We start from the raw sequence: 21,626 nt of genomic DNA, 5'->3' as shown, positions 1-21,626 counted from the left end.
CGGAGTGAAGTTCTACACTGGGAACACAGGTGTGGAATCAAGTCAACCTTACCCAACGGTTGAAGGTGGTTGCAGAACTCAGGAGACCCCAAAGCGCAGCCCTTGCCATTTTCTCCTTAGGGGTGGGAGGAGACCAGCAGTGCCTCCTATTTGTCTAGAGGCAGCATTGAGGGGGAGCTGCCAAGGAGGAAGCAGATATGGCCTCTAAAGGAGAGTGTTGCAGCAGACAATACATTCCTTGGATACATGGATCGGCTGCTCCTGTGGATCCTGCCACCCAAGGCAGACACCTCACCTAGCCTCATGGGTGGGCCGACCCTGGACACAGCAATCCATCCGTCCTTCTGACAGCCCCCTTGGCAGAATACAAATTATTTTACTAGTCTGCTTAGAGACTAATTACTTGCATTTCTATGCTGACTGCAGAAGAGGGGCCTTATCCTATTCCACGGCCAGCTCAGAGTTGTAGGTCACTAACCCCTTAACAGGCTAGTAAAGAATCTACAAGCTTAGAACATGTGTAGGCTTGTTTACAAGGCAGCTACAGTCTTCACTAAAATAAATAGGGGGGGGGGTCAACCATCAGTTGTGGTGTGGGCAGCATCAAAGAATCCCAATGTGTCATTGTTTTCTGCTTCAGGATGATGTCACTGCAGCTGGGGGGTAGAGGTGGTGGGGAAATCAGCACTGCAGATTCCTGCTGATGGATTTAGAAGCAGCAAGGGACGCTGCAGCCCCTCTGCTGACACAATAGTTCTCAACCACCTGACACCTGTGCAGTGGAGTCCACCACGGTTTCATCTTATTCCCCATGCTCTTTAATATCCACTGGGTGAGGTCATCCAGGGATTTGGAGCATGCTGTCATCAATGTGTGGGTGACAACCAGCTCTATTTCTCCTTGTCAGCAGAATCAGGGAAGGTCGTGCTGCTGCTGCTGGACTGGAGGCAGTAATGGGCTGGATTAGAGTCAACCAACTAAGATGGAATCCTGAGGAGGTGCAGTTCACGTGCCCAGGATGCAGGAAGATGATCTTCTCCTAACAGGGATGCCCTATCCTTAAAGAAGCAGGTTTGTAGTTGGGGAGGGGGAACTACTAGATCAGGCGTAGGCAAACTTGGCCCTCCAGATGTTTTGGGACTAAACTCCCATCATCCCTGACCACTGGACCTGTTAGCTAGGGATGATGGGAGTTGTAGTCCCAAAACATCTGGAGGGCTGAGTTTGCCTATGCCTGCACTAGATCCAGTACATGTGGCATCTGTGATATGAAGTACTTTTTTCTCCAGCTATGGTTTGCCAGCTATAGCCATTCCTGGACCGAGGTGGTCTGGCCAGAATAACTCATTCTCTAATAACCTTCTATTTTTATTGCTGTAATAAGCTGGGGGCGGGGGACTATCCTTGAAGACAGTTCAAGAAAGTCAAAACAAAATCGAAAGTTCTTTCTAGTAGCACCTTAGAGACCAACTGAGTTTGTTCCTGGTATGAGCTTTCGTGTGCATGCACACTTCTTCAGATACACTGAAACAGAAGTCACCAGATCCTTAAATATAGTGGGGGAGTGGGGAGGGGTATTACTCAGAAGGGTGGTGGGAATGGGTGATAGGCTGATAAGTGTGGAATACCCCTCCCCACTCCCCCACTATATTTAAGGATCTGGTGACTTCTGTTTCAGTGTATCTGAAGAAGTGTGCATGCACACGAAAGCTCATACCAGGAACAAACTCAGTTGGTCTCTAAGGTGCTACTAGAAAGAACTTTCGATTTTGTTTTGACTATGGCAGACCAACACGGCTACCCACCTGTAACCAGTTCAAGAAAGCTGACACATACTTTTTGCAACCATATAATGTCAGTTTTACAAGAGTTGCACTTGTCATATCCATGGGACTGAGCTCTAGTCAGGCTGTTGTTATATAAAAAACCTGAACAACTTTGCACCTAAGTACTCAAAGAAGTGCCTCTCCCTATATCAACCTGGCTGGGCCCTAAGATCTGCAAAAGAGACCCTTCTAGGGGTCCTGCCAGCATTTCTGGGGTGCATTGGGCATTGACTGTTGGCCTTTCCTGTGGTGGCACACCAGGGTATAGAATTCCCTCCCATTAGAAATACGACAGGTGTCTACATTGTATGTCTTTCTCCACCAGTTGAAAACATCTTTCTTCCCCAAGGCACTTGAAGGTAGTTGATGAATGCTGGTCAAATATAACTGCTTTCTGCTGTTGCTTGGTATGGATTTTAGTACTGGTCTTCATTTGCTCTATAGCCCACGCAGGGGAACCTTTTGCCCTCCAGATGCTGCTGAACTACAACTCCCATCAGCACCAGCAAGCATGGTCAATGGCCAGAAATGATGGAAGTTGTAGTTTGGCCACATCTGGTGGGCCAAAGGTTCCCCACAACTGTTATATCGTGTTTTATCATTTTAATAATACATTTTATATGTGTAAACTGCCCTGGGGTTATTTATGAAGAAGAGTGGAACAGAAATTTATTGAACTGATAAATAAAATTTTAATAAACAGTGTGCCCTGGCAGAACCTTTTTGCCTTGCAGTAGAAAATGCTTTTAAAAACAAGAATAGACCAATAATGCCAAGTCAGTAGAAAACAGGAAACAATCTGAAATAGCAACTCTTAACCATCTACAACACAGGCAAGTTATCAGAAGTGCCAACTAAGTAACGCTGGTGTATTTCTGATCAGAGCAGTTCAAAGGGTCATCACCAGTAAGTTCCTGCTGTTGGGGGTAACCAAGCTTATCTGTAAAAAGGTGTCATTTCTGTATCGTCAAACACAGCAATTATATGGAAGTAAACATCCTCTAAACATCCATGTTTTACAAACCTTGAAAAAGTTATCTCTAACCCGATATGAGTTTGCTTGAGGAATATCATATGTGGTCTGAAATACTAGGGGAGCAACTGTGCACTTCCTCAGTGGCATCCCTTTTGCACATGTCCCATTGAATAAGCAACTATTATCCCATTAGAAACCCAGTTTAAACCAGAAGGAATCTGGGAGCAACACTTTAAACACACGTTTTAACTCCTACAGCAGCAGGATGAAGACTGTCAACAGGTTTGGAGCCAGAAAAAGCAAACGGGAACAATCCAATGGGGATGGATGGGCACTGTATAAGAGCACACCTCTCTCTCGCAAAACTCTCCTACCAGGAATGATGAACCTGTGGCCCTTCATGCTACCTGAGGCTGATGGGAATTTGAGTCCAGCATCATGGGGGGGGGTCACCTCCATTCTATACCTTTCAAAGGGGCCTGTGCAGGACAAATCCCCATGACATGCCCCTTGGTTTTAAAAGTACTGGGTTGCCAACAGATCAACAATAGCTCCCAGATTTGGCCACCATGCAAACAGTAATCTATTTTTAAGGAGGTCACCTAAGCCAGGTAACAAATCTGATCAAGTTGGGTTTCATTCAACCACAACCGTTCAGGAAGAAGAGGAGGGGAAACAGAGCTCAACAGGATGCTTACTTGTGACAAAGAACTTTTTGGTGAAGGTGCAGCTGTCAAAGGCAGCAATTTTCTCCTGTAAGACGACAACAAGGATCCTGGGGGCGAAAAACAAAACAACAATGGAGAATACTTGAAATGTCAAGATACTAAAAACTGAAATGGTGGGATTCAGACATTCTCGTTTCTATAGGGCATAATAATAATAATAATAATAATAATAATAATAATAATAATAATAATACACACAGGTCCTGCTTTACAAATGCTCACTATGCAAAAATTCACTGATCCGAACACAAAGAATCATTATCCAAACTTCAATATATACACACCACAGATTCAAATATCTGAACAGAAAGCACCTTTTACTTCCTTGTTTGCCTTTTGCTGATTGGTTGAGGGAGGAAGATGGAGTGATTGGACAAACCAGAGAGCATTTTCTCTGGGTTTTCCCATCTCCCCTCCCCCCATGTTGGCGTCAAAATTCCATGGCTGGAAAAATTAGAAAATTTCACATAGGAATCAATGGAAATCATTGACTTATTACATGAATACTCGCCTAATGAGCCATTTCCAGGGAAACGCACTGTGTCTGTAAAGCAGGATCTGTGTGTCATTATAATTATTATAATCATGATTATTGAAAGTTGTCTGTTCTCAATGCACCTGGACCCCTCTTAAGACACCATAACCAAATTTTGTACGATGGTTCCTGAGATCAAGGAGCAAGTTTTTTTTTCTATATTTGGACATTTTGCTTCAAGATGGCAGACTGAACCTTTCAAAACTGCACTTACTTGAAGCAATGACTTCAAAACTACTTTGATTTTTGTTTGTTTGTTTGTTTCTTAGAATTCCTGAGCAATGCTGGGTATGAGGCTGCTAACATATTTTAGGGAGCAGGCACTGCAGGCACAGAAGCTGAATTCTGTGGCCAATACCAGATTGAGTTATTTGGGATGGGTGTGTGTGTGTGTGTGTGAAACCTCAGGCAGCAATCCTGGGTGTGAGAGTGCAGGAACTGCAAATGTAATGTGTGCCTCCATTTCCACCTGTGAGATGCCAGAGAGAACACAAGAGGGTTTGTACCTCTTTAACAAAACCAATGTTATGCCTCCTGCAATTTACATTTATTTTTTTAAAGCATCCTTTCTCCCCGGTGACTCAAAATGAAAATCCATCACTACCACACGGCATATTAATCTAAAAAGTGTTTCATCCTCAAAATAATCACATTGCTGGTTTTTATTGCAAATCTGCCGGGCGTAACAGCCGTGCCTTATTTGTTGAAAGTGTTTTGTGTGTCCCCCGTTCCCCTCCCCACACCCTCCATACAATGGAATTAAGAGGAGGGGGGTGGGATAGGGTTTATGTAATGAATCACTTAAAATGATTATCAGGACATGAAGCACAAGGACGATGACAACAAAACAAAAATTTCAAGGGGACAGCAGCTGGGAAGCCATTTTAGATCTCTGCAGTAGACACCACACGTGGAATCAGCTCCAGCTGGTGCTAAATCCTGCAGTGAGGCTATTGGCTGTAGCAGTACATAACTCAGGTGATTAAAAGCTTGCAGTGGCTGCCCATACGTTACTGGGCCAAGTTTAAGGATCTTGTATTGATTTACAAGCCCTTAACAACTTGGGTCCAGGATACCTTAAGGACTGCCTGATCCCTTATAACCCTGCCTGATCACTGAGATCTTTGGGGGAGTCTTTGTTGGCCTGCCTCCCCCCCCCCCCGGCTCAGGTATGCAGCTTATAACTACTTAAAAGCCTGCATTTGGTCCAAGCTGCTCCCATGGAAGGCAATGATGGACAACAACATGAAATATAAATGGCAAAGTGGGTTGGGGTCTGGATGGAGCAAAGTATCCAAAGATAAAAGGGCTTACCTTTTGTTGCAGTGCAGGTCATAGATGGGCGTTTTGAACTGTATGGATTTTACCATTTCACCAGTTCGCAAAGAATGGAGGTCTACGCAACAGTAAGGAGGGCTGGTGCTGAAAGACATCAGAAAAACACAGGGTTGGCTAGCATATTCAGCCCAGCTAGCAAATTCAAGGAGTTACAATTAGGATACAAAGCCCACAGCAGCTTCTGAGCAGTTTATCTGAAGGATCGCTTGGTCCATGTGTGGCTGCTCAGCAGCTTCAATCTGCAGAACTAGCACTTTGACAAGCACCATGTTGTACTGTTCTTTCCACATTTGCGAGAAATGGATCGTTTAGTGTGGCAGCGCCTATACTCTAGAACTCCCTCTAGAATTGATATTGGGTAGGCCCCTTCTCTATATCATTTCTGACACTTGCTTAAAACATTTTTGCTTAGACAAGGCTACCAAAACATGTCATTTTATTATGTACATTTGTTTTGGTTTTTTAACTGTTGGTCTTATCTACATTTTGATAATTTATTATGTTTACTGTTTCCAAGTCTGCTTTTATTGTTATTCTTAAATGAGCATTTCATGCTGTTTTATGTAAACCACTTACAAGATTTATTTATTGATTAAGCAGTATATAAATCTGGGAAAATAAAATAAACAAACAAAATGTATTTGAATATATAACAGTCAGAATGATATGATTCCCCAGAAGAGCAGAGCAATCTGCAGAATGCTAATAATAATACAGTGGTACCTCTGGTTACGTACTTAATTCATTCCGGAGGTCCGTTCTTAACCTGAAACTGTTCTTAACCTGAAGCACCACTTTAGCTAATGGGACCTCCTGCTGCTGCCAGAGCACAATTTCTGTTCTTATCCTGAAGCAAAGTTCTTAACCTGAAGTGTTATTTCTGGGTTAGCAGAGTATGTAACCTGAAGCGTATGTAACCCGAGGTACCACTGTGATAATACTAATAATAATAATAATAATAATAATAATAATAATAATAATAAGGCACATATAGTGGCTCAGATGCCAGATTTGGGGGAAGGGAGAGATCAGATTTGCAGCCCAACAGCAGTTCAGTGCTTCCACATAGATTCCTGCAGCTCCCCATACTAAAAAAGCTTGCATCAATTGCATTTTTTTAAAGAAAGGATTCAAAATGCAGACTAAATTAAGCAAAGGAAGAGAAACTATAGCTATTCAAGCTGCATAGTTTTATGTGTTTTGAAAAATATGGTACTATCATTATGACGTTAACAAAAACAATGCAGCAAACATGGTAAGACATGTGCATATAAGAAACCAACATGACACCAAGACATGGCTTCTGGAGATTTGGGTTGAAGCTGCACATTATGAACTACGGGGCCTGCATCAGGGTGGGGGCTTAGGGGCAGAGTTCAAGGGCCCTGCAGTGCTTGGCAGCGTGAGCAGGAGTGGGCCCACATGCAAGAGGTGCAGTTGATCACATTTTGAAGCAAATACACATTACCAGCCAATGAATGCACTTGACCAGCAAAAGGGCTCTCATTACAGAAGACCATTCAGTCCAGGGTCTAAAGTTACCTAACCGCACCACTGATTATGATGGTCGCAAGGTGGCCCTGACGTCAGTGGCCCAGTGAGTCTTCCGCCTCTCCTATCAGGTAAGCTAAAAATGCACAGTGTGATGTCATCCTGCTGCGTGAACGTCCCCGCCCATGCCAACAAAAGCAGCCAATGAAGCGGAGGGGGGAGGCTTACAACGGGATGACATCATCTGCTTTAAAGTTACTGGGGAAGGGAGAAGAGGAGACCTGGGAGAGGAGAGAACTACTAATTTTGGCAGCATTTCTCTCCCCGCCCCAATCCAAGCGATCTCTGTAATGTCTAGCTTTCAGCCCCCGTGTTTTAACACATAGACAACTCAGGAGGATACTGGGTGGCCAAGAACCTTGAGATTTCACAGCGAAACACACACGTCGCCGGAATGAGTCTTACGGACAAGCAGCTGAACTGCACAGCTGCCGATGTCAACCCCAGTACAAAGAGCCCATGGTCGTTTCAACAGGCTCCTTGTTTGCTTTAACAACAACAACAAAAAATCCATATGCGGCACGTGCCTCTTTTATCATTTTAATATAAATAAGGCTCTCCAGCTGTTCATTCAAAAGAGAAGCAGCCGCCGCCAGCTTTCTTTCAACAGAAAAGGGGTAGGCCAGGATGCAAGAGGAGAAAGGGAGAGTGGCAGGCGCCATCTTGCAGGCCAAGAAGCGGCTTTGATCTGGCAGTTTCACTCCCGCGACACCTTTTCCTTCCTCTCCCCCCTTCTCCTCCCCGCCTCCTCAAGAGAGTGCACTGAAAGGTTGGTTGTTTCTATGAAGCTGCGCAAAAGGGTCAGCTGTGTAGCACACACAAGCAGGAGTACACAGATTTTAAAATAGAGGGAGGAAAAATTAAGAAAAAGGTGTTTGCTACTGCTTACGGGTGCACCCAAAAGGGATATGAGGCTGATTGCATGGGTGGTAATACTTCAACCTCCCTCCCACAGGAGGCAGTGATGGCCATCCTTATTGTTGTTGTTGTTCAGTCGTTCAGTCGTGTCCGACTCTTCGTGACCCCATGGACCAGAGCACGCCAGGCACGCCTATCCTTCACTGCCTCTCGCAGTTTGGCCAAACTCATGTTAGTAGCTTCGAGAACACTGTCCAACCATCTCATCCTCTGTCGTCCCCTTCTCCTTGTGCCCTCCATCTTTCCCAACATCAGGGTCTTTTCTAGGGATTCTTCTCTTCTCATGAGGTGACCAAAGTACTGGAGCCTCAACTTCAGTATCTGTCCTTCTAGTGAATACACAGGAGGCAGTGATGGCCATCCTTATGGCTAGCTTTAAAAGAGGATTGGACGTATTCATGGAGGAAGAGAGGGTGACTGGTTGCTAGTAGCCATGATGGCTGTGTTTCTGCCTCGAAGGTTGGAGGCAGTAATGCTTCTGAACAACAACTGCTGGAAACCGCAAGAGGGAAGAATGCTCTTGAGGCTGGGTCCTGCTTGCCGGTTTCCCACAGACATCTGGTTGGCCGTTATGGGAACAGGAGGCTGGGCTAGATGGGCCATTGGCCTGATTCAGCAGGCTCTCCTTATGTTCTTCTGTTAACCTGCAGGAGTATGTATGGGGGCTCATGACTGAGCTCCCATACATTAAAGCAGGCTTCCTCAACCTCAGCCCTCCAGATGTTTTGAGACTACAATTCCCATCATCCCTGACCAATGGTCCTGCTAGCTAGGGATCATGGGAGTTGTAGGCCAAAAAAATCTGGAGGGCCGAGGTTGAGGAAGCCTGCATTAAAGTCTTTAAACAAACAAAATCCTATACTTATATTAAAGTCATTAAACAAACAAACAAACAACTCCCTGCACATTGCAAACCTTTGGGAGAAGAGCTGACAGGCTAGGTATCCCTGTGATAGATATGTTTTCCATGTGTGTACAGGAACAAAGGATTGTAACAACACAGCTTTACTTAGAGTAGACCCCTGAAATTAATGAAGACACATTAGTCATGCCCATTTTCTTTCAACTGGATACCCATAGGGAGCTGCCTTATACTAATCTTTTTTAATAAGCTAAATGGCCAATCCATCACATCATCTTGTGGCTGCGAGTTCCACAAATAAATTGTGTGGAATTTGCCCCCATAATGGACTGTGATTGCCACTAACTTTAACTGCTGGGGGGTTTTTTAAGCCAGCTGGGGGCTAACAAAAATGGCTGTAGGTCAGGGAAAAACCATTCTGAGGAAATACTGTGTTCCACAAATCCCTCCTTTGAATTAAGGAACATAGGAAGCAGTCAGTCCATTGATCCATCTAGCTTAGTACTGTCTACACTGAGTGGCAGTCTCTCTCTTTTTTGTTTTTGTTTCAGATGGGAGTTTCTCCCAGCCCTACATGGAGATGTCAAGGATTAGACCTGGAACCTTTTGCATGCAAAGCAGATGCTCAACAACACAAGATACCTTTCATAATATTTATCGGATTTGTCCAGAAAAACACACCAAGGTATTTATTTTTTAAGTGACATTTCCCCAAAGTGTGTGCATATATCACTGAGACACAAAACAGCAGAACTCTTTTAAACCTACCACAAATTGCAGGAGGTATGGAAACACTTATTTTCAAAATCAGAAAAAGGTGCCCAATCTTAAGACATGTGCTACTAAACCTAATCCTTTCACTTGGAGGAGGAAGCAACAGTAATTTGGAAAAGACATGGTAATTCTTTGCCCCAGATTGCCTAACAGCAGGCCTCGGGAATGAAATTTAAAATGCACCTTACTCTGAAGGGGATACAACCAAATGAAATGCGCTTACATTTCCCTGCTTCTTTCCAGGCAGAGCCCCACTTTACAAAGAACACAAGACTGCCTCTGAAACTGGTAGCACTGCACTGGGTTTCCCCCCGTCCCCTACATTAATTTATCCCAGAGGCAGGCAACATGGTGCCTTCCAAATGTTGCTGGACTACAACCTCCAACAGCCCCAGCCAGCATGGCCAATGGTCAGGGATGATGGGAGCTGGAGTCCAACATTCATCTAAAGGGCATTATGTTGGCTACAGCTGATTGGCTCCTTTGTCCTGATGTCATTACTATTTGCTTCCCACCCCGCCCTGTTTCAACAGTCAATGAACCAGGTGTTTTAAAGCCATAGGTTACAACAGAAGAGAAAGAATCCTGATTGCAAAAAGTAACATTCATGATAAAATCTTATTTATATCACTTTATGAGCAAGTAAAAATTTGGCTCGAGCTTCCAAAAAGCAAACCTTGCCACGGCTAAAAGAGTTGCTCTAAGTCAGTTCATTGCAACTCTAATCAGCTGGTAATTCAGATCAAGAGGTAAGTCCAGAGATTTACTTCACATCACAAAGAAGACTGGCAATATAATAAACAATGTGGTACATTCTCCACAGAGCCTCAACTCATAAGATTGTTTTTTTAGAAGACCGTATAGAGCTGCAGTTTGCATTAGCTGCAAACCATGGTAGGCAGTGGCTTGAGCTGGGTGCTGGAGACTGCACATCTTGGCGATGGCAAGTATCAGCTGACCCAGACTCCACCTTCCCCAGCCCAATGCCCTCTGCGTTTTGCTGGACTACAACTCCCATCATCCTTCACCATAGGCCATGCTGGTAATGACTCTTAGGAGCTGGACTCCAACAACATCAAGAGGGCACCGTGTGGACAAAAGCTGATCCTGACATTGCAAGCAGGAGGGATTTGACACAGGATTTCCACTGTCAGCACCAGCCCAGTGTTCTTTGTCATTGCACTTCTCTCCTCAGCTGAGGACAGAGTCCTGGGCTCTCCTTGCAAGTCACCCGGCTTGGGGTCGAGGTGAAGGGAAGACCAGAGGGCAGTTGACTCAGCCAAAGAGTCTAAGCAGGTGTAAGGCTCAGTGCTAGAGCATCTACTATACATGCACATGGTCCCAGGTTCAATCCCTAGCATCTCTAGGGGGTGCTGGGAGAGAGCCCAGTCTGAAATCCTGGAGAGCCGAGATACCAAGCTAGTAGAAAGAGCGGCGAAAAAGATGAAAGAATATTTCAAATCAATTGGAACTCAGATGTGGAGAAAAGGATTGCCTGGGATGCAAGTAAGGCGGTAATGAGAGGATTCCTCATTAGTGAAAAGGCAAAAAAGAAGAAACAACAAAGTGTAGAGATGGAGAGACTGTTGAAATTAATCAAAGAAAAGGAAAAAGAACTAAGAGGACATCCTAGTGTGTTAAAATTCAAAAAGAAATCAAATACTTGCAATCCCAATACGCTAATATTATGAATCAAGATATCGAATGGAAAGTGAAAATGATGAAACAAAGAACATTTGAATCTGCAAATAAATGTGGAAAACTACTAGCTTGGCAATTAAAGAAAAGACAAAAGGCAAATGTCATCAGTAAATTGGTAGTAAATGGAAAAAATGTAGAGAAACCGGAGGAAATCAGATGGTGTTTCCAGAGATTCTATAAACAACTGTACAAGGAGGAGAAGATAGATGACGCAGAGATAGACCGATTCCTGGAGAAGAATGGACTGCAAAAGGTCCCAGAAGAAAAACTAATAACTCTCAACCACCCAATAACGACACAAGAAATAGAAGATGCAATAAACAACATGCAACTGGGGAAGGCTCCAGGACCGGATGGATTAACAGCAAAATATTACAAGATATTGAAAGACTGGCTATCACAGCCGTTAAGAGAAACTTGCAATAGAATACTAGAAGGAGATAGGGCACCAGAGACGTGGAAAGAAGCCTTTATCACACTGATTTTAAAACCAGATACTGACAAGACTCTAATGAAAAACTATCGTCCAATATCCCTTTTGAATGTGGATTATAAAATCTTTGCAAATGTTTTGGCTACAAGGTTGAAAAGAGTGTTGAAAGATTATATACATAGAGACCAAGCAGGTTTCTTGCCAGGAAGGCAAATAAGTAATAATACGAGGATCATTGTGGACATTTTAGAAAAACTGGAGAGAGACATAAACACAGATGCAGCACTATTGTTTGTTGATGCAGAGAAAGCTTTTGATAAAGTATCCTGGACATTCATGAAAAAGAATTTGGAAAAGATGGGAGTTGGAGAAAAATTTTTAAATGGCATAAAGGCCATTTATACAGAACAAAGAGCAAAAGTTATTGTAAACAGTGTGATATCGGAGGAGATCGAAGTAGAGAAAGGAACAAGACAAGGGTGCCCTATCTCCCCTTTACTCTTTATTACGGTCCTGGAAGTCCTTCTGAATATGATTCGGAAAGATAAACAGACAAAAGGAATTAAAGTGGGAGAGAAGGAATACAAATTACGTGCCTTCGCGGACGATTTGATGCTATCCCTGCAAGAACCAGAAGGCAGTGTCCCCAGAGCCTTGGAATTAATTGAACAATTCGGACTTGTAGCTGGCTTTAAACTAAATAAGCAGAAAACCAAAGTTTTAGGTAAAAATATGAGTGCAGAACAGATCCAAAGAATTCAAGAAGCCACAGGCCTCAATTTTGTTAAATCCGTAAAATATCTAGGTATCAATCTCACAAGTAAGAACTTGAACCTGTATAAGGACAATTATGAAAAACTGTGGATGGAGATAAAAAAAGACATGGAGATTTGGACAAGACTCAAACTGTCGTTAATGGGAAGAATAGCAGTGGTTAAAATGAATGTCCTACCAAGGATGCTGTTTTTATTCCAAGCCATACCAATTTTGGACAAATTAGACTGTTTCAAAAAATGGCAAAAGGACCTATCGAAATTTATATGGCAGGGCAAAAAGCCAAGAATAAAATTTAAGATTTTAACAGACTCTAAAGACAGAGGAGGCTTTGCCCTGCCGGACTTAAGGCTTTATTTTGAAGCTGCGGCCTTTTGCTGGTTAAAGGATTGGTTTAAACTAGAGAACGTGGATGTGTTGGACTTGGAGGGACACGATAATATGTCTGGTTGGCATGCATACCTTTGGTATGACAAGGCTAAAATCCACAGAACTTTTAAGTCTCATATTGTGAGAAAATCCCTATATCAGGTTTGGACTAGATACAAAGACTTGTTTGAGAGAAAGACTCCTAGATGGATCTCTCCAGTGGAGGCCAAGGCATATAAGAGACCGAATATGTCTGCAAACTGGTTAAGATATATGGACATATTGCAGCAGGAAGGGGACTCCTTTAAGCTAAAAAGCTATGATCAAGTAAAAAGTCAGGTCCCCGACTGGCTGCACTACTATCAGGTTTATGAAACATTTAAAATGGACAAAAAAATTGGTTTTCAAGTAGAAAAATCAAAACTGGAAACAGAACTGATAGAATCGAACTTTAAAAACCTTTCCAAAATGTATAATCTTTTGCTAGAGTGGCATACAAAAGATGAACTGGTTAAATCTTCAATGATAGATTGGGCAAAAGATGTCGGACATAATATTATGATGGATGACTGGGAGAGATTGTGGCAAAAAGGTATCAAATTTACTGCTTGTCATGGTTTAAGAGAGATATAATGAAAATGGTTTATAGATGGTACTTGACACCAGTTAAGATTGCTAAGATGAACACCAAAATGTCAGATGTATGTTGGAAGTGTAAACATGCGAAAGGTACCTTTTTTCATATGTGGTGGTTGTGCCCAGTGGTAAGTGCCTTCTGGGACAAGATTTATAATGAGCTTAAGAAGGTAATGAAAGTTACCTTTTGTAAGAAACCAGAGGCATTTCTCCTGAGCATAACCAATGAAGAGATACCCAGTCAGGATAGAGTTTTTTATGTATGCCACAACAGCAGCTAGAATTTTATTGGCAAGAACATGGAAAGGTGAAGAGATACCAACGGTGGAGGAATGGCAGATGAAGATGATGGAATATATGGAACTCGCTGAACTGACCGTCAGAATCCGAGACCAGAGGGAGGGGAAGGCGTCGCAGGAGTGGAAAAAATTCAAAGACTATTTGGTTAAATCAGTTAAACTGAATATTTGAGCAGAATTAAACAGAACACCGGCTTTGATAGATATGTGTTAGATATGAATGGTAAGGGGAATTGTTGTTATGTGAAAGATGTATATGTCAAAATATGTTAAGATAGGCTGTTAAGATAAGATACATAGTGACTGAGATATTTGACTAAGTGAAAGTTAAGTATATTAAAATTTGGGTAAAAGTGAATTGAATAATATAAAGCTACCTTGAAGAAGTATATGTTTTCTGAAGACAGTGGAGGGAACGGGGGAAGTCCCCAAACAGAGAAGTTAGAAACAGAAATATTCAAAGAAAGATATTGGTTAAGGTTTGTATATGTCATTTTTATGTTTTTATTGTTGTTATTGTTTTCAATGTTGATTATGTTTATTGTTTATTGCTGATTATGTTCAATGTTTATGGTGTTTTTATTGATGTTTATGCTATGTGTTGTTGTTATATTTTGTTCTCTTTTTTCTATTGGAAAATAATAAAATCTTATAAAAAAAAAAAAATGAAATCCTGGAGAGCCACTGGCTGACAGTGAAAACAATCCTGAGCTTGAAGGACCAATGGTCTGTCTCAATGTAAGACAACTTCCTATGTTCCTACACTGAGTAAGGCCTGGCATTTGCTCTGGAGTACATACAGTCCAAATTAAGAAGAGGTTTTTTTGGAAAAGCTCGACATGTTGTGCAGGAAGACCGAACGACGTCTTAATCACACAGCAAGCCCACTGCATATTTTATTCAATCAACCGTAATATTTGAACCTGGCTGGTCTCCACCAGCCAGACAGCAAATCATATGGCTACACAGCAATCTGGGACTCTGAGACAGCTGCCCATCTCTGCCCCCACCGTGACGTCAGGAAAGCATGGATCCAAGATGTGCTTGGAAATGCTCAGGGTAGTAATGATACTAATAATGGGAGATCAGTTGGTACAGGACTGGCAGGGCCTCAGCATCTGGCACTAAAGCCCACAGACCCTTCTTATTCTCCAAGGGTGATTTTTTTAAAGCGTGAAAGTATCCTAGAAGTACTGCTGACAGACAGAAGGCTTGATTATTAGTAATCTAAAATGTCCTGTGAGAGAAATTTACCGGTAGATTTTCTCCACTAGTCACTAAGAATTCTTCCTCAGTATTGCCACCTGAGAGCCATATGTCATTAGTATTATGTAGCTGCTTCCCCTGACTGCATACAGAGTGAAGAGTTTGGGTTTTTAAAAGAAAAAGAAAAAAGAAATAGCGTACATGGGCGGGGGGGGGGGAGAGATGCTATATCAATAGTTAGTTCTATGTTGAAGTTTCTCTAGGGCCTCTAGGTCATTGATCTTCAGTTTGGGTTGCAAGAACAGGACTATTGCCATACAAATATCTGGCCTTTGTCATCTGAGAGATATGTCCACACACCCCTTCTTCTGATTGTAAATCATTCTAACCAATTCTATATTGTTGTAACCTACCCCATAACCTTAAGGCGAAGAAGGATAGGTAAGAAATATGAATCATCCTCACCAACTTAAAAAAAAAGTTAAAAATTGGTGCCCAGTTGCAAGTTTGGGCTAAAGGTGGGCCCCAGGTCTGAAAACATTGAAGATGACTGTTCTAGATGATTGGACTTTAGATGTTGGTCATGACCTACCAAAACAAAACAGACTCACAGATGCTTTTGGGTCAGATCGGGTCTGTATCCCCAGAGGTATACATAGTGGGACTCTCCACTATGGGTGTACTTTATGCTCCACAACAAAAGCACTATCCCCAAGGGAGGTATCCAGAGTCTGCCAGCACCACAATGGAACCTTTCATTTACTGCATGCACATACAACCCGAAAGTCTAGTGGAAACTCCAAACTCCGGCATTGCAGGGTGTAGGACTAGATGACTCTCATGGTTCCTCCCAACTCTACAATTCTATGATTGTACTCCAACATGCAAGAGAAGAAAAATACACATCCTGAGATGTAAGAAGTTTGTGAGCCCTAGCTGGTGAGCTCTGCAGCAAGTTTGGTTATTCAAATAAGCACAAACCACAGTTCTGTTTGGCTAACACCCCACATCTTTCGTCCTTTGAGTGAAAAACAACCTCAGAAGATAGAAAAATTAGCAACATCAAAAGACATATATCAAAGCCTTTCACAAGCCCCCAGCCTGCTTTTAATTTTAAAAGAAACAAACCAAGGTACAGCTAAACTAGACTTTTAACTTGCTCCATATAAAAGCAGTTGTGGGCTCAAACAATTAGTACTGCTTTTTTGTTATTTTCAGTGGAATCCATAGACACAAGCTTATGATATTAAGAGATGACAGCTGAGCTTAGGGAAGGAAGAGGAAGGTTGAATCACAGCCTCGTGGGAATGAAGGAGCGTGCTCTGAAGAGAGAGGGTCAAATGGGCACATAGAATCATAGATTCATAGAGTTGGAAGGGACCCCAAGGGTAATCTAGTCCAACCCCCTGCAATGCAGGAAGCACCCAACCCAGGTTCTAAGAAAAACAAGTCATGGAGAACCAATACTGCCCTCAAAGTAGGAGCTTTCCTGGTTTTCAAAGAGAGCCCCCTACAAAGCAACAAAAGATAGTGCCTTCTTCCAAACTTTTGCTCGATAGCTTTGTAGCTCCACACAAGAGAGTGAAAAGGGAGGAGGGAATGATTGTAAAACAGATGTGGAGGAAGTGGAGCTGTCTGCAAATAGCAGCTGTATAAACCCAAGAGATGCTTCCTTCGAGGGCAGCAACTGAAGATGATGGTGGTGATGGGACAACAGCAGGAAAGAGCTTGATGGGGCCTTTGCAGAAATCACAGGAGCAAAATGATAAGCACCCAAATAGGGGTGAAAAGGCAACGTTTTCCATTCCACTCTGTATTTTTCCAGGCAGCGCTGTTGCCTTTCCTACATTATTCCACTCGCTGTCCACTGTGGCAAAATGCAATTAATTACGTAAATTACACCATTCCACCTTATTCATTTCAGTGCAAAGGAAACACAATGCGAATGGTGGGGAGGGCATATGCCCATTATGCATTATTTGTAGACTGATAGTAACAATAGTGAATGCCATTGATATTTGCTGGATTTAATTCCATTCTGGACATATGACAAATGCATGAAAATCAGCAATTTCTGTTTCCACTGCCACTGGAATTCTCTGACATCCCTACAGCCAACAGGGAGCAATGCCTGATGGCTTCTGGTTAATATGAGTGTGATTCCTATGAACCAATCACAGCCTTCTAGCTTATTCAGTAATTCTTCAACATTTTTTGGGGGGGGGAATAACCAGTTAACATGGTTTTATTTTATTATATTGTGTATTTTTTATTGTCATGTATGCAGCTTGGAGCAATTGGTTTGAGGGAAGCAATTTGTAAGTAAAATAGCTTGACACTGCAACTCTCTCCACCCCACAATTATATTTCCGTGCTAGTTATTGGGTTCCAGACTGCTTCCTAATACATCATTCTCTCAGTTACTTACTCAAATTTAAGATTATTCCAAAACACATGTTTTCTCTTCTAATCCATATATGCAACTGATGTCTTTACTTCATTTATGAATCATTCTCATGAAATATCCCAAAGCAATATAACAATGAAAATATTGTAAAAGACCAATAAAATCGTGATATGAAGAAAAATGCAGGAATTGTTGTGTTGTTGTTCACATCTTGGTGCGAAACTAGTTTTATTTTGGAACAAAGAGTCAAACTACTTAGTTTAATCCAGTTCAAGTTTGACCGAAGTTTTGTTTTGTTTTTTAACTTAGATTTTTATACCACCCTTCATCCAAAGATTGCTGGGCATCTTAAAATAATTACCGGTAAAATAGCAAAATAATATCAAGCAGCTGCTGCATTTTAAAGAGACCGTGGCTACAATCCTATGGCACCTGGCAGCAAGCCTCACTGAACTCAATAAGACTTACTTTTGAGTAGACATGTATAGGATTATACTGTAAAAAAAAAAAAATCACTACCACAGGCTAGAGAGAAGTTTAGGAGATATATATATTCTTGCACAACTCAACACCAAAGGATTTTTCAACTTTTAAGCCTCAGGTTTGGGTGTGGATGGGTGTTTCTGAATAAAGAGTTTGGTTCATATGGCAAATGTACCATAAATACAGTTCGTTCAGAGTCAGAACCATAAATCCAACATCATCCATAATATCGAAATTGCAGGGTAGGAAGCTTTGACATTTGGGACACATGTAATCCAAAGACATCCTGTACTTGAAATGTATGAAACATGATACGCCCAAAAACGGTTACAGAATACTTCCATACCAGCTAGGAAGCTGAAATATGGAAAACACACACACACACACACACACACACTGCCCAAGAGCTACTACAAGAGTCTGAGAAGCTGTTTTTTTCATGTAATAGTCAAAAACTGTGAAGGGTAACGTTGACTCACAACTCACAATAAGGGTCACTGATATGGAATAGCCATCACTAGCCTAGCACAGTACAAGACAATCCACATGTGAGAGTATTGGATGGTGTATGGAGTGTTCCCCCATCACACATTTGAATCTGCTTTGGATTAAGGGAGCAGGTATTTCGTTCTGCCGCTCTCAGCTGAGGATGAGCAGCTGCAGTGCAAGATGTCTGTGGAGAAGATGCTGGTGGAGCACGAGATGGGGAGAGGGGACATGTGGATTGACTGTAGGGCCAAGCAGTGTGTAGGGAGGGGGAGGCTGCTTTCAGACAGATTCCAGGTGAAGACAGCACTTGGTTTTGCTCCTGCTCTTCCAAAGTATTTGACAGCCCTTGGAAACATCTGAACAACTTATTTAACTAGCCACAATGACAACAGAGAGACTCCGACTTCAGAGGCAATATACGTCTCAGTACTAGATGCTGGGGAGAAAAATGGAAGAAGGCTCAAGCTTTCATACTGCATTTCTGGGCTGCCCAGAGTCATCTACTGGGCCACTGTGGGAAATGGGATGCATCTAATCTAACTGCAAGAAGCATTCAGAAAACTGGATCCATGCATTCAGAACACAGACTATATTTACTAGGACAGGGTTTTCCAGCCTCAGGTCCCCATGTTTTGCTGCAATACAACTTCCAACATCCCTGATCACTGACTAAGATGGGTTGTAGTTCAACAACTCCTGGGGACCCAAGATTGAAGAACCATGTCATGGTGAAAAGGGTGCTGGAACAAGTGGGCCTTTGGCCTGATCCACCTGCAGCGCTCTTCTTCAGCTCTTAAAAAGAAATATCTGCCCTCAAGTAGATGGGATTACTCTAGGTTGGAGCAGGGCAACTTTGGCTATAAACACACACTCACATGTACAACTGCTGCTTTCTGTGACCTGTGGCATCATCTCTCACAGCAGAAGCTGGCATTTTAAACAAGGCCTGCCTCACCTGAAAAAAATTAGTGTGAGCCTCGTTTTCCACTATAGTGAGACAAGTCACGTGTCACCGGACACTGCTGTAATAATCCCATCACATTTTTGCATTACTTAATATATTTGGATAAATGAGTCTGTTTTAATATGGACTAAAGGATTCCACCCGACCAAAAAAGCCCCCAAAAAACCTTTATTGGTTTTATGAATTTCTATATCCTGCAGAAAGCTTCATCCTAAATCCATGATATCCCACTCACTCCAACCCCATTTCAAAGGCTGAATTTTGCATCCTGAGCCCTAAATTAGCTTAAAGGGTATTTGAAATTACAACATTATACAGATGGTCCGTTGGGAGCAGGCAATGCTTAATCTAGCAAATAAGGCTGAGCACCCCCCTCCACACACACACACTACTACACATACACACAACAGCACAATTTTCATTATGCCAGACTTTTCAAATGAAAAAGAAAATGTGGCGACACCAGGTCTCCCTTTCAATATCTTTGGCACCTGCAAAGGTTTTTGAGCAGGCATATTGCTTCGTTTCCAGTCCATGCATGTCACATAACTTCCTGCTGAAATCCTGCAACGCTGCATGCAACAAATGTTCAGGCTTACTTTGTCCTGCTTTTGTTGTGTTGCAGCATTAAGAGTGATCCTTCAAAGAGCAATAATGCAGTAACAGCGGGGAAGCATCTCAGAACAACTAACCAAGTGGAATGATGTGAGGACGGTCCAAAACGAATCTGCCAATAATGCACTATTATTGAGTCAGTAACATATTGCAGAACACAACCTCCCCACCACCACACAAAAAAGCACCTAGGGGGGCCTAGGTTCTGGCTCCCCAGCATGAATGCAGAAGGAGCAGGCATGCACTTCAAGAGGGCCATTGAGCCGGCTGGGGGAGGTGAGCTCACATCTCCTGGGAATGATCAATGTTGGGCTTGTGGCTGAGCATGGGATGGGACACCCAGATGAGTCCCACTACAAAGACCCCCTAAGGGACAAAAAAAGCAAAAATAAATAAAACCCCAGCACAATGTAACCTACAACCAGCCAATCAGATAAAGGATTACAAGTCATCCTGTAAACAAAAGCTCACTGCCATAACAGAAAAGAGACTTTAAATCTAGACAGGATCAAAACAACAAGCCCCAAACAAACAAGACTGCAATCTGCACATCAAGAGCGGCAACTGCACGCCACACAGTTTAACAGAAAGCTGTGGGGTTGCTTCAAAGTTTGCAGCCACTAAAAGCTGGCTCCAGCTCATCCCGAAAGACTTCCATTGGCAGCCAAACTTTTACCCAGCAAACGCAAGAGGCGAAACGCAGCAATTCTGCAGCACCACTTAAAATACGTTAAGAGACCCAGCTGGCCCAGCTCTTGTATAGGCTGCCAAGACCCGAGAACTATAAATCAGTTTTTTAAATGTTTCTTCTGCTGGACTTCAGCATATATTAAATACCATCATTTCTGGTCAGGAACATTGGAGAAACATATGCAGGAGACCAGGAAGGTTAATATAAATTCTTGCTGAGCGACAGCAATACAAAGATGTGTGTGTGTGTGTTTCAGCCAAGATAAGAAAATGGCAGTTAAAATACTAATATTTACTTTTAACTTGTGGCAAGAATAAGAAAAAATAAGTGTCTCAACACCTTAAATCAGAGGTGTTAAAACTTTCTGCCTCTAGGGAATCTTTTCCACACTGACTTGCTTGCAGAGGAATCTTGTGTATTTGTAGAAGTTCCTGATGCGAAGGCTTTGTTTCCACATGGGGTTCTGACCAGGCATGTATCAAAACTACACACCCTACAAAGCCATAGTGCTATAAATTTCAAAGGAAGATGGGCAGTGGTGAGCTAGCAGTTTTTCAGAGAATCATAGAATTGTAGAGTTGGAAGGGACCCTGAGGGTCATGAAGTCCAACCCCTGCAATTCAGGGAGATTGTCCACCATGACTGATCTGCTCTTCGGAGGATCCCCAGCTAAGCTTCCAAGGAAATCTACAGTGTCCTGGAACCCCCTGTTTGAAAACTACTGCCTTAGAGGACGAAAAGAGCTATTGCGGGAACTTGCTTTTGTGGCAAGGAATGTGATATGGGGGATTGAAAGAGATTCATTTAGGTGTCGGTTTGGCCTCCAGAACCTCTGAAAGCAACTATTTAACACACAAGCTAAGCTCTTCTGCCCACATGACCCCCACAGTCGCAGAACACACCATACCCAATGTATGAAGGGGGTAATCCCTGCAGGTGTCTATAAGGAGGAGGATGAAGCCCCCAAACCAACCAACCCCCCAAATTTGACATTTGCAATTCAGGTGAAATATTTTAATTGATCCTTATTTCACATTAAAAGCTCTCTTAT

General features: G+C 42.5%; 1 protein-coding gene across 1 annotated transcript in view; it reads right to left on the bottom strand.

Annotated features, from left to right (window-relative positions):
- The window catches only part of BCAS3 (BCAS3 microtubule associated cell migration factor), a 455,244-nt gene that overhangs the window by 392,036 nt on the left and 41,582 nt on the right, over positions 1 to 21,626 (bottom strand). Inside the window, 2 exon segments of the mRNA XM_033171393.1 lie at positions 3,501 to 3,577; positions 5,380 to 5,487. Coding sequence (XP_033027284.1) covers positions 3,501 to 3,577; positions 5,380 to 5,487 — 185 coding nt within the window.

The sequence above is a fragment of the Lacerta agilis genome, chromosome 15 (genome assembly GCF_009819535.1).
Source record: "Lacerta agilis isolate rLacAgi1 chromosome 15, rLacAgi1.pri, whole genome shotgun sequence".
In the NCBI taxonomy this organism is placed as follows: Eukaryota; Metazoa; Chordata; class Lepidosauria; order Squamata; family Lacertidae; genus Lacerta; species Lacerta agilis.
The sequence above is the reverse complement of the archived record's forward strand: the minus strand, read 5'-3'. Positions and strand labels throughout refer to the sequence as shown.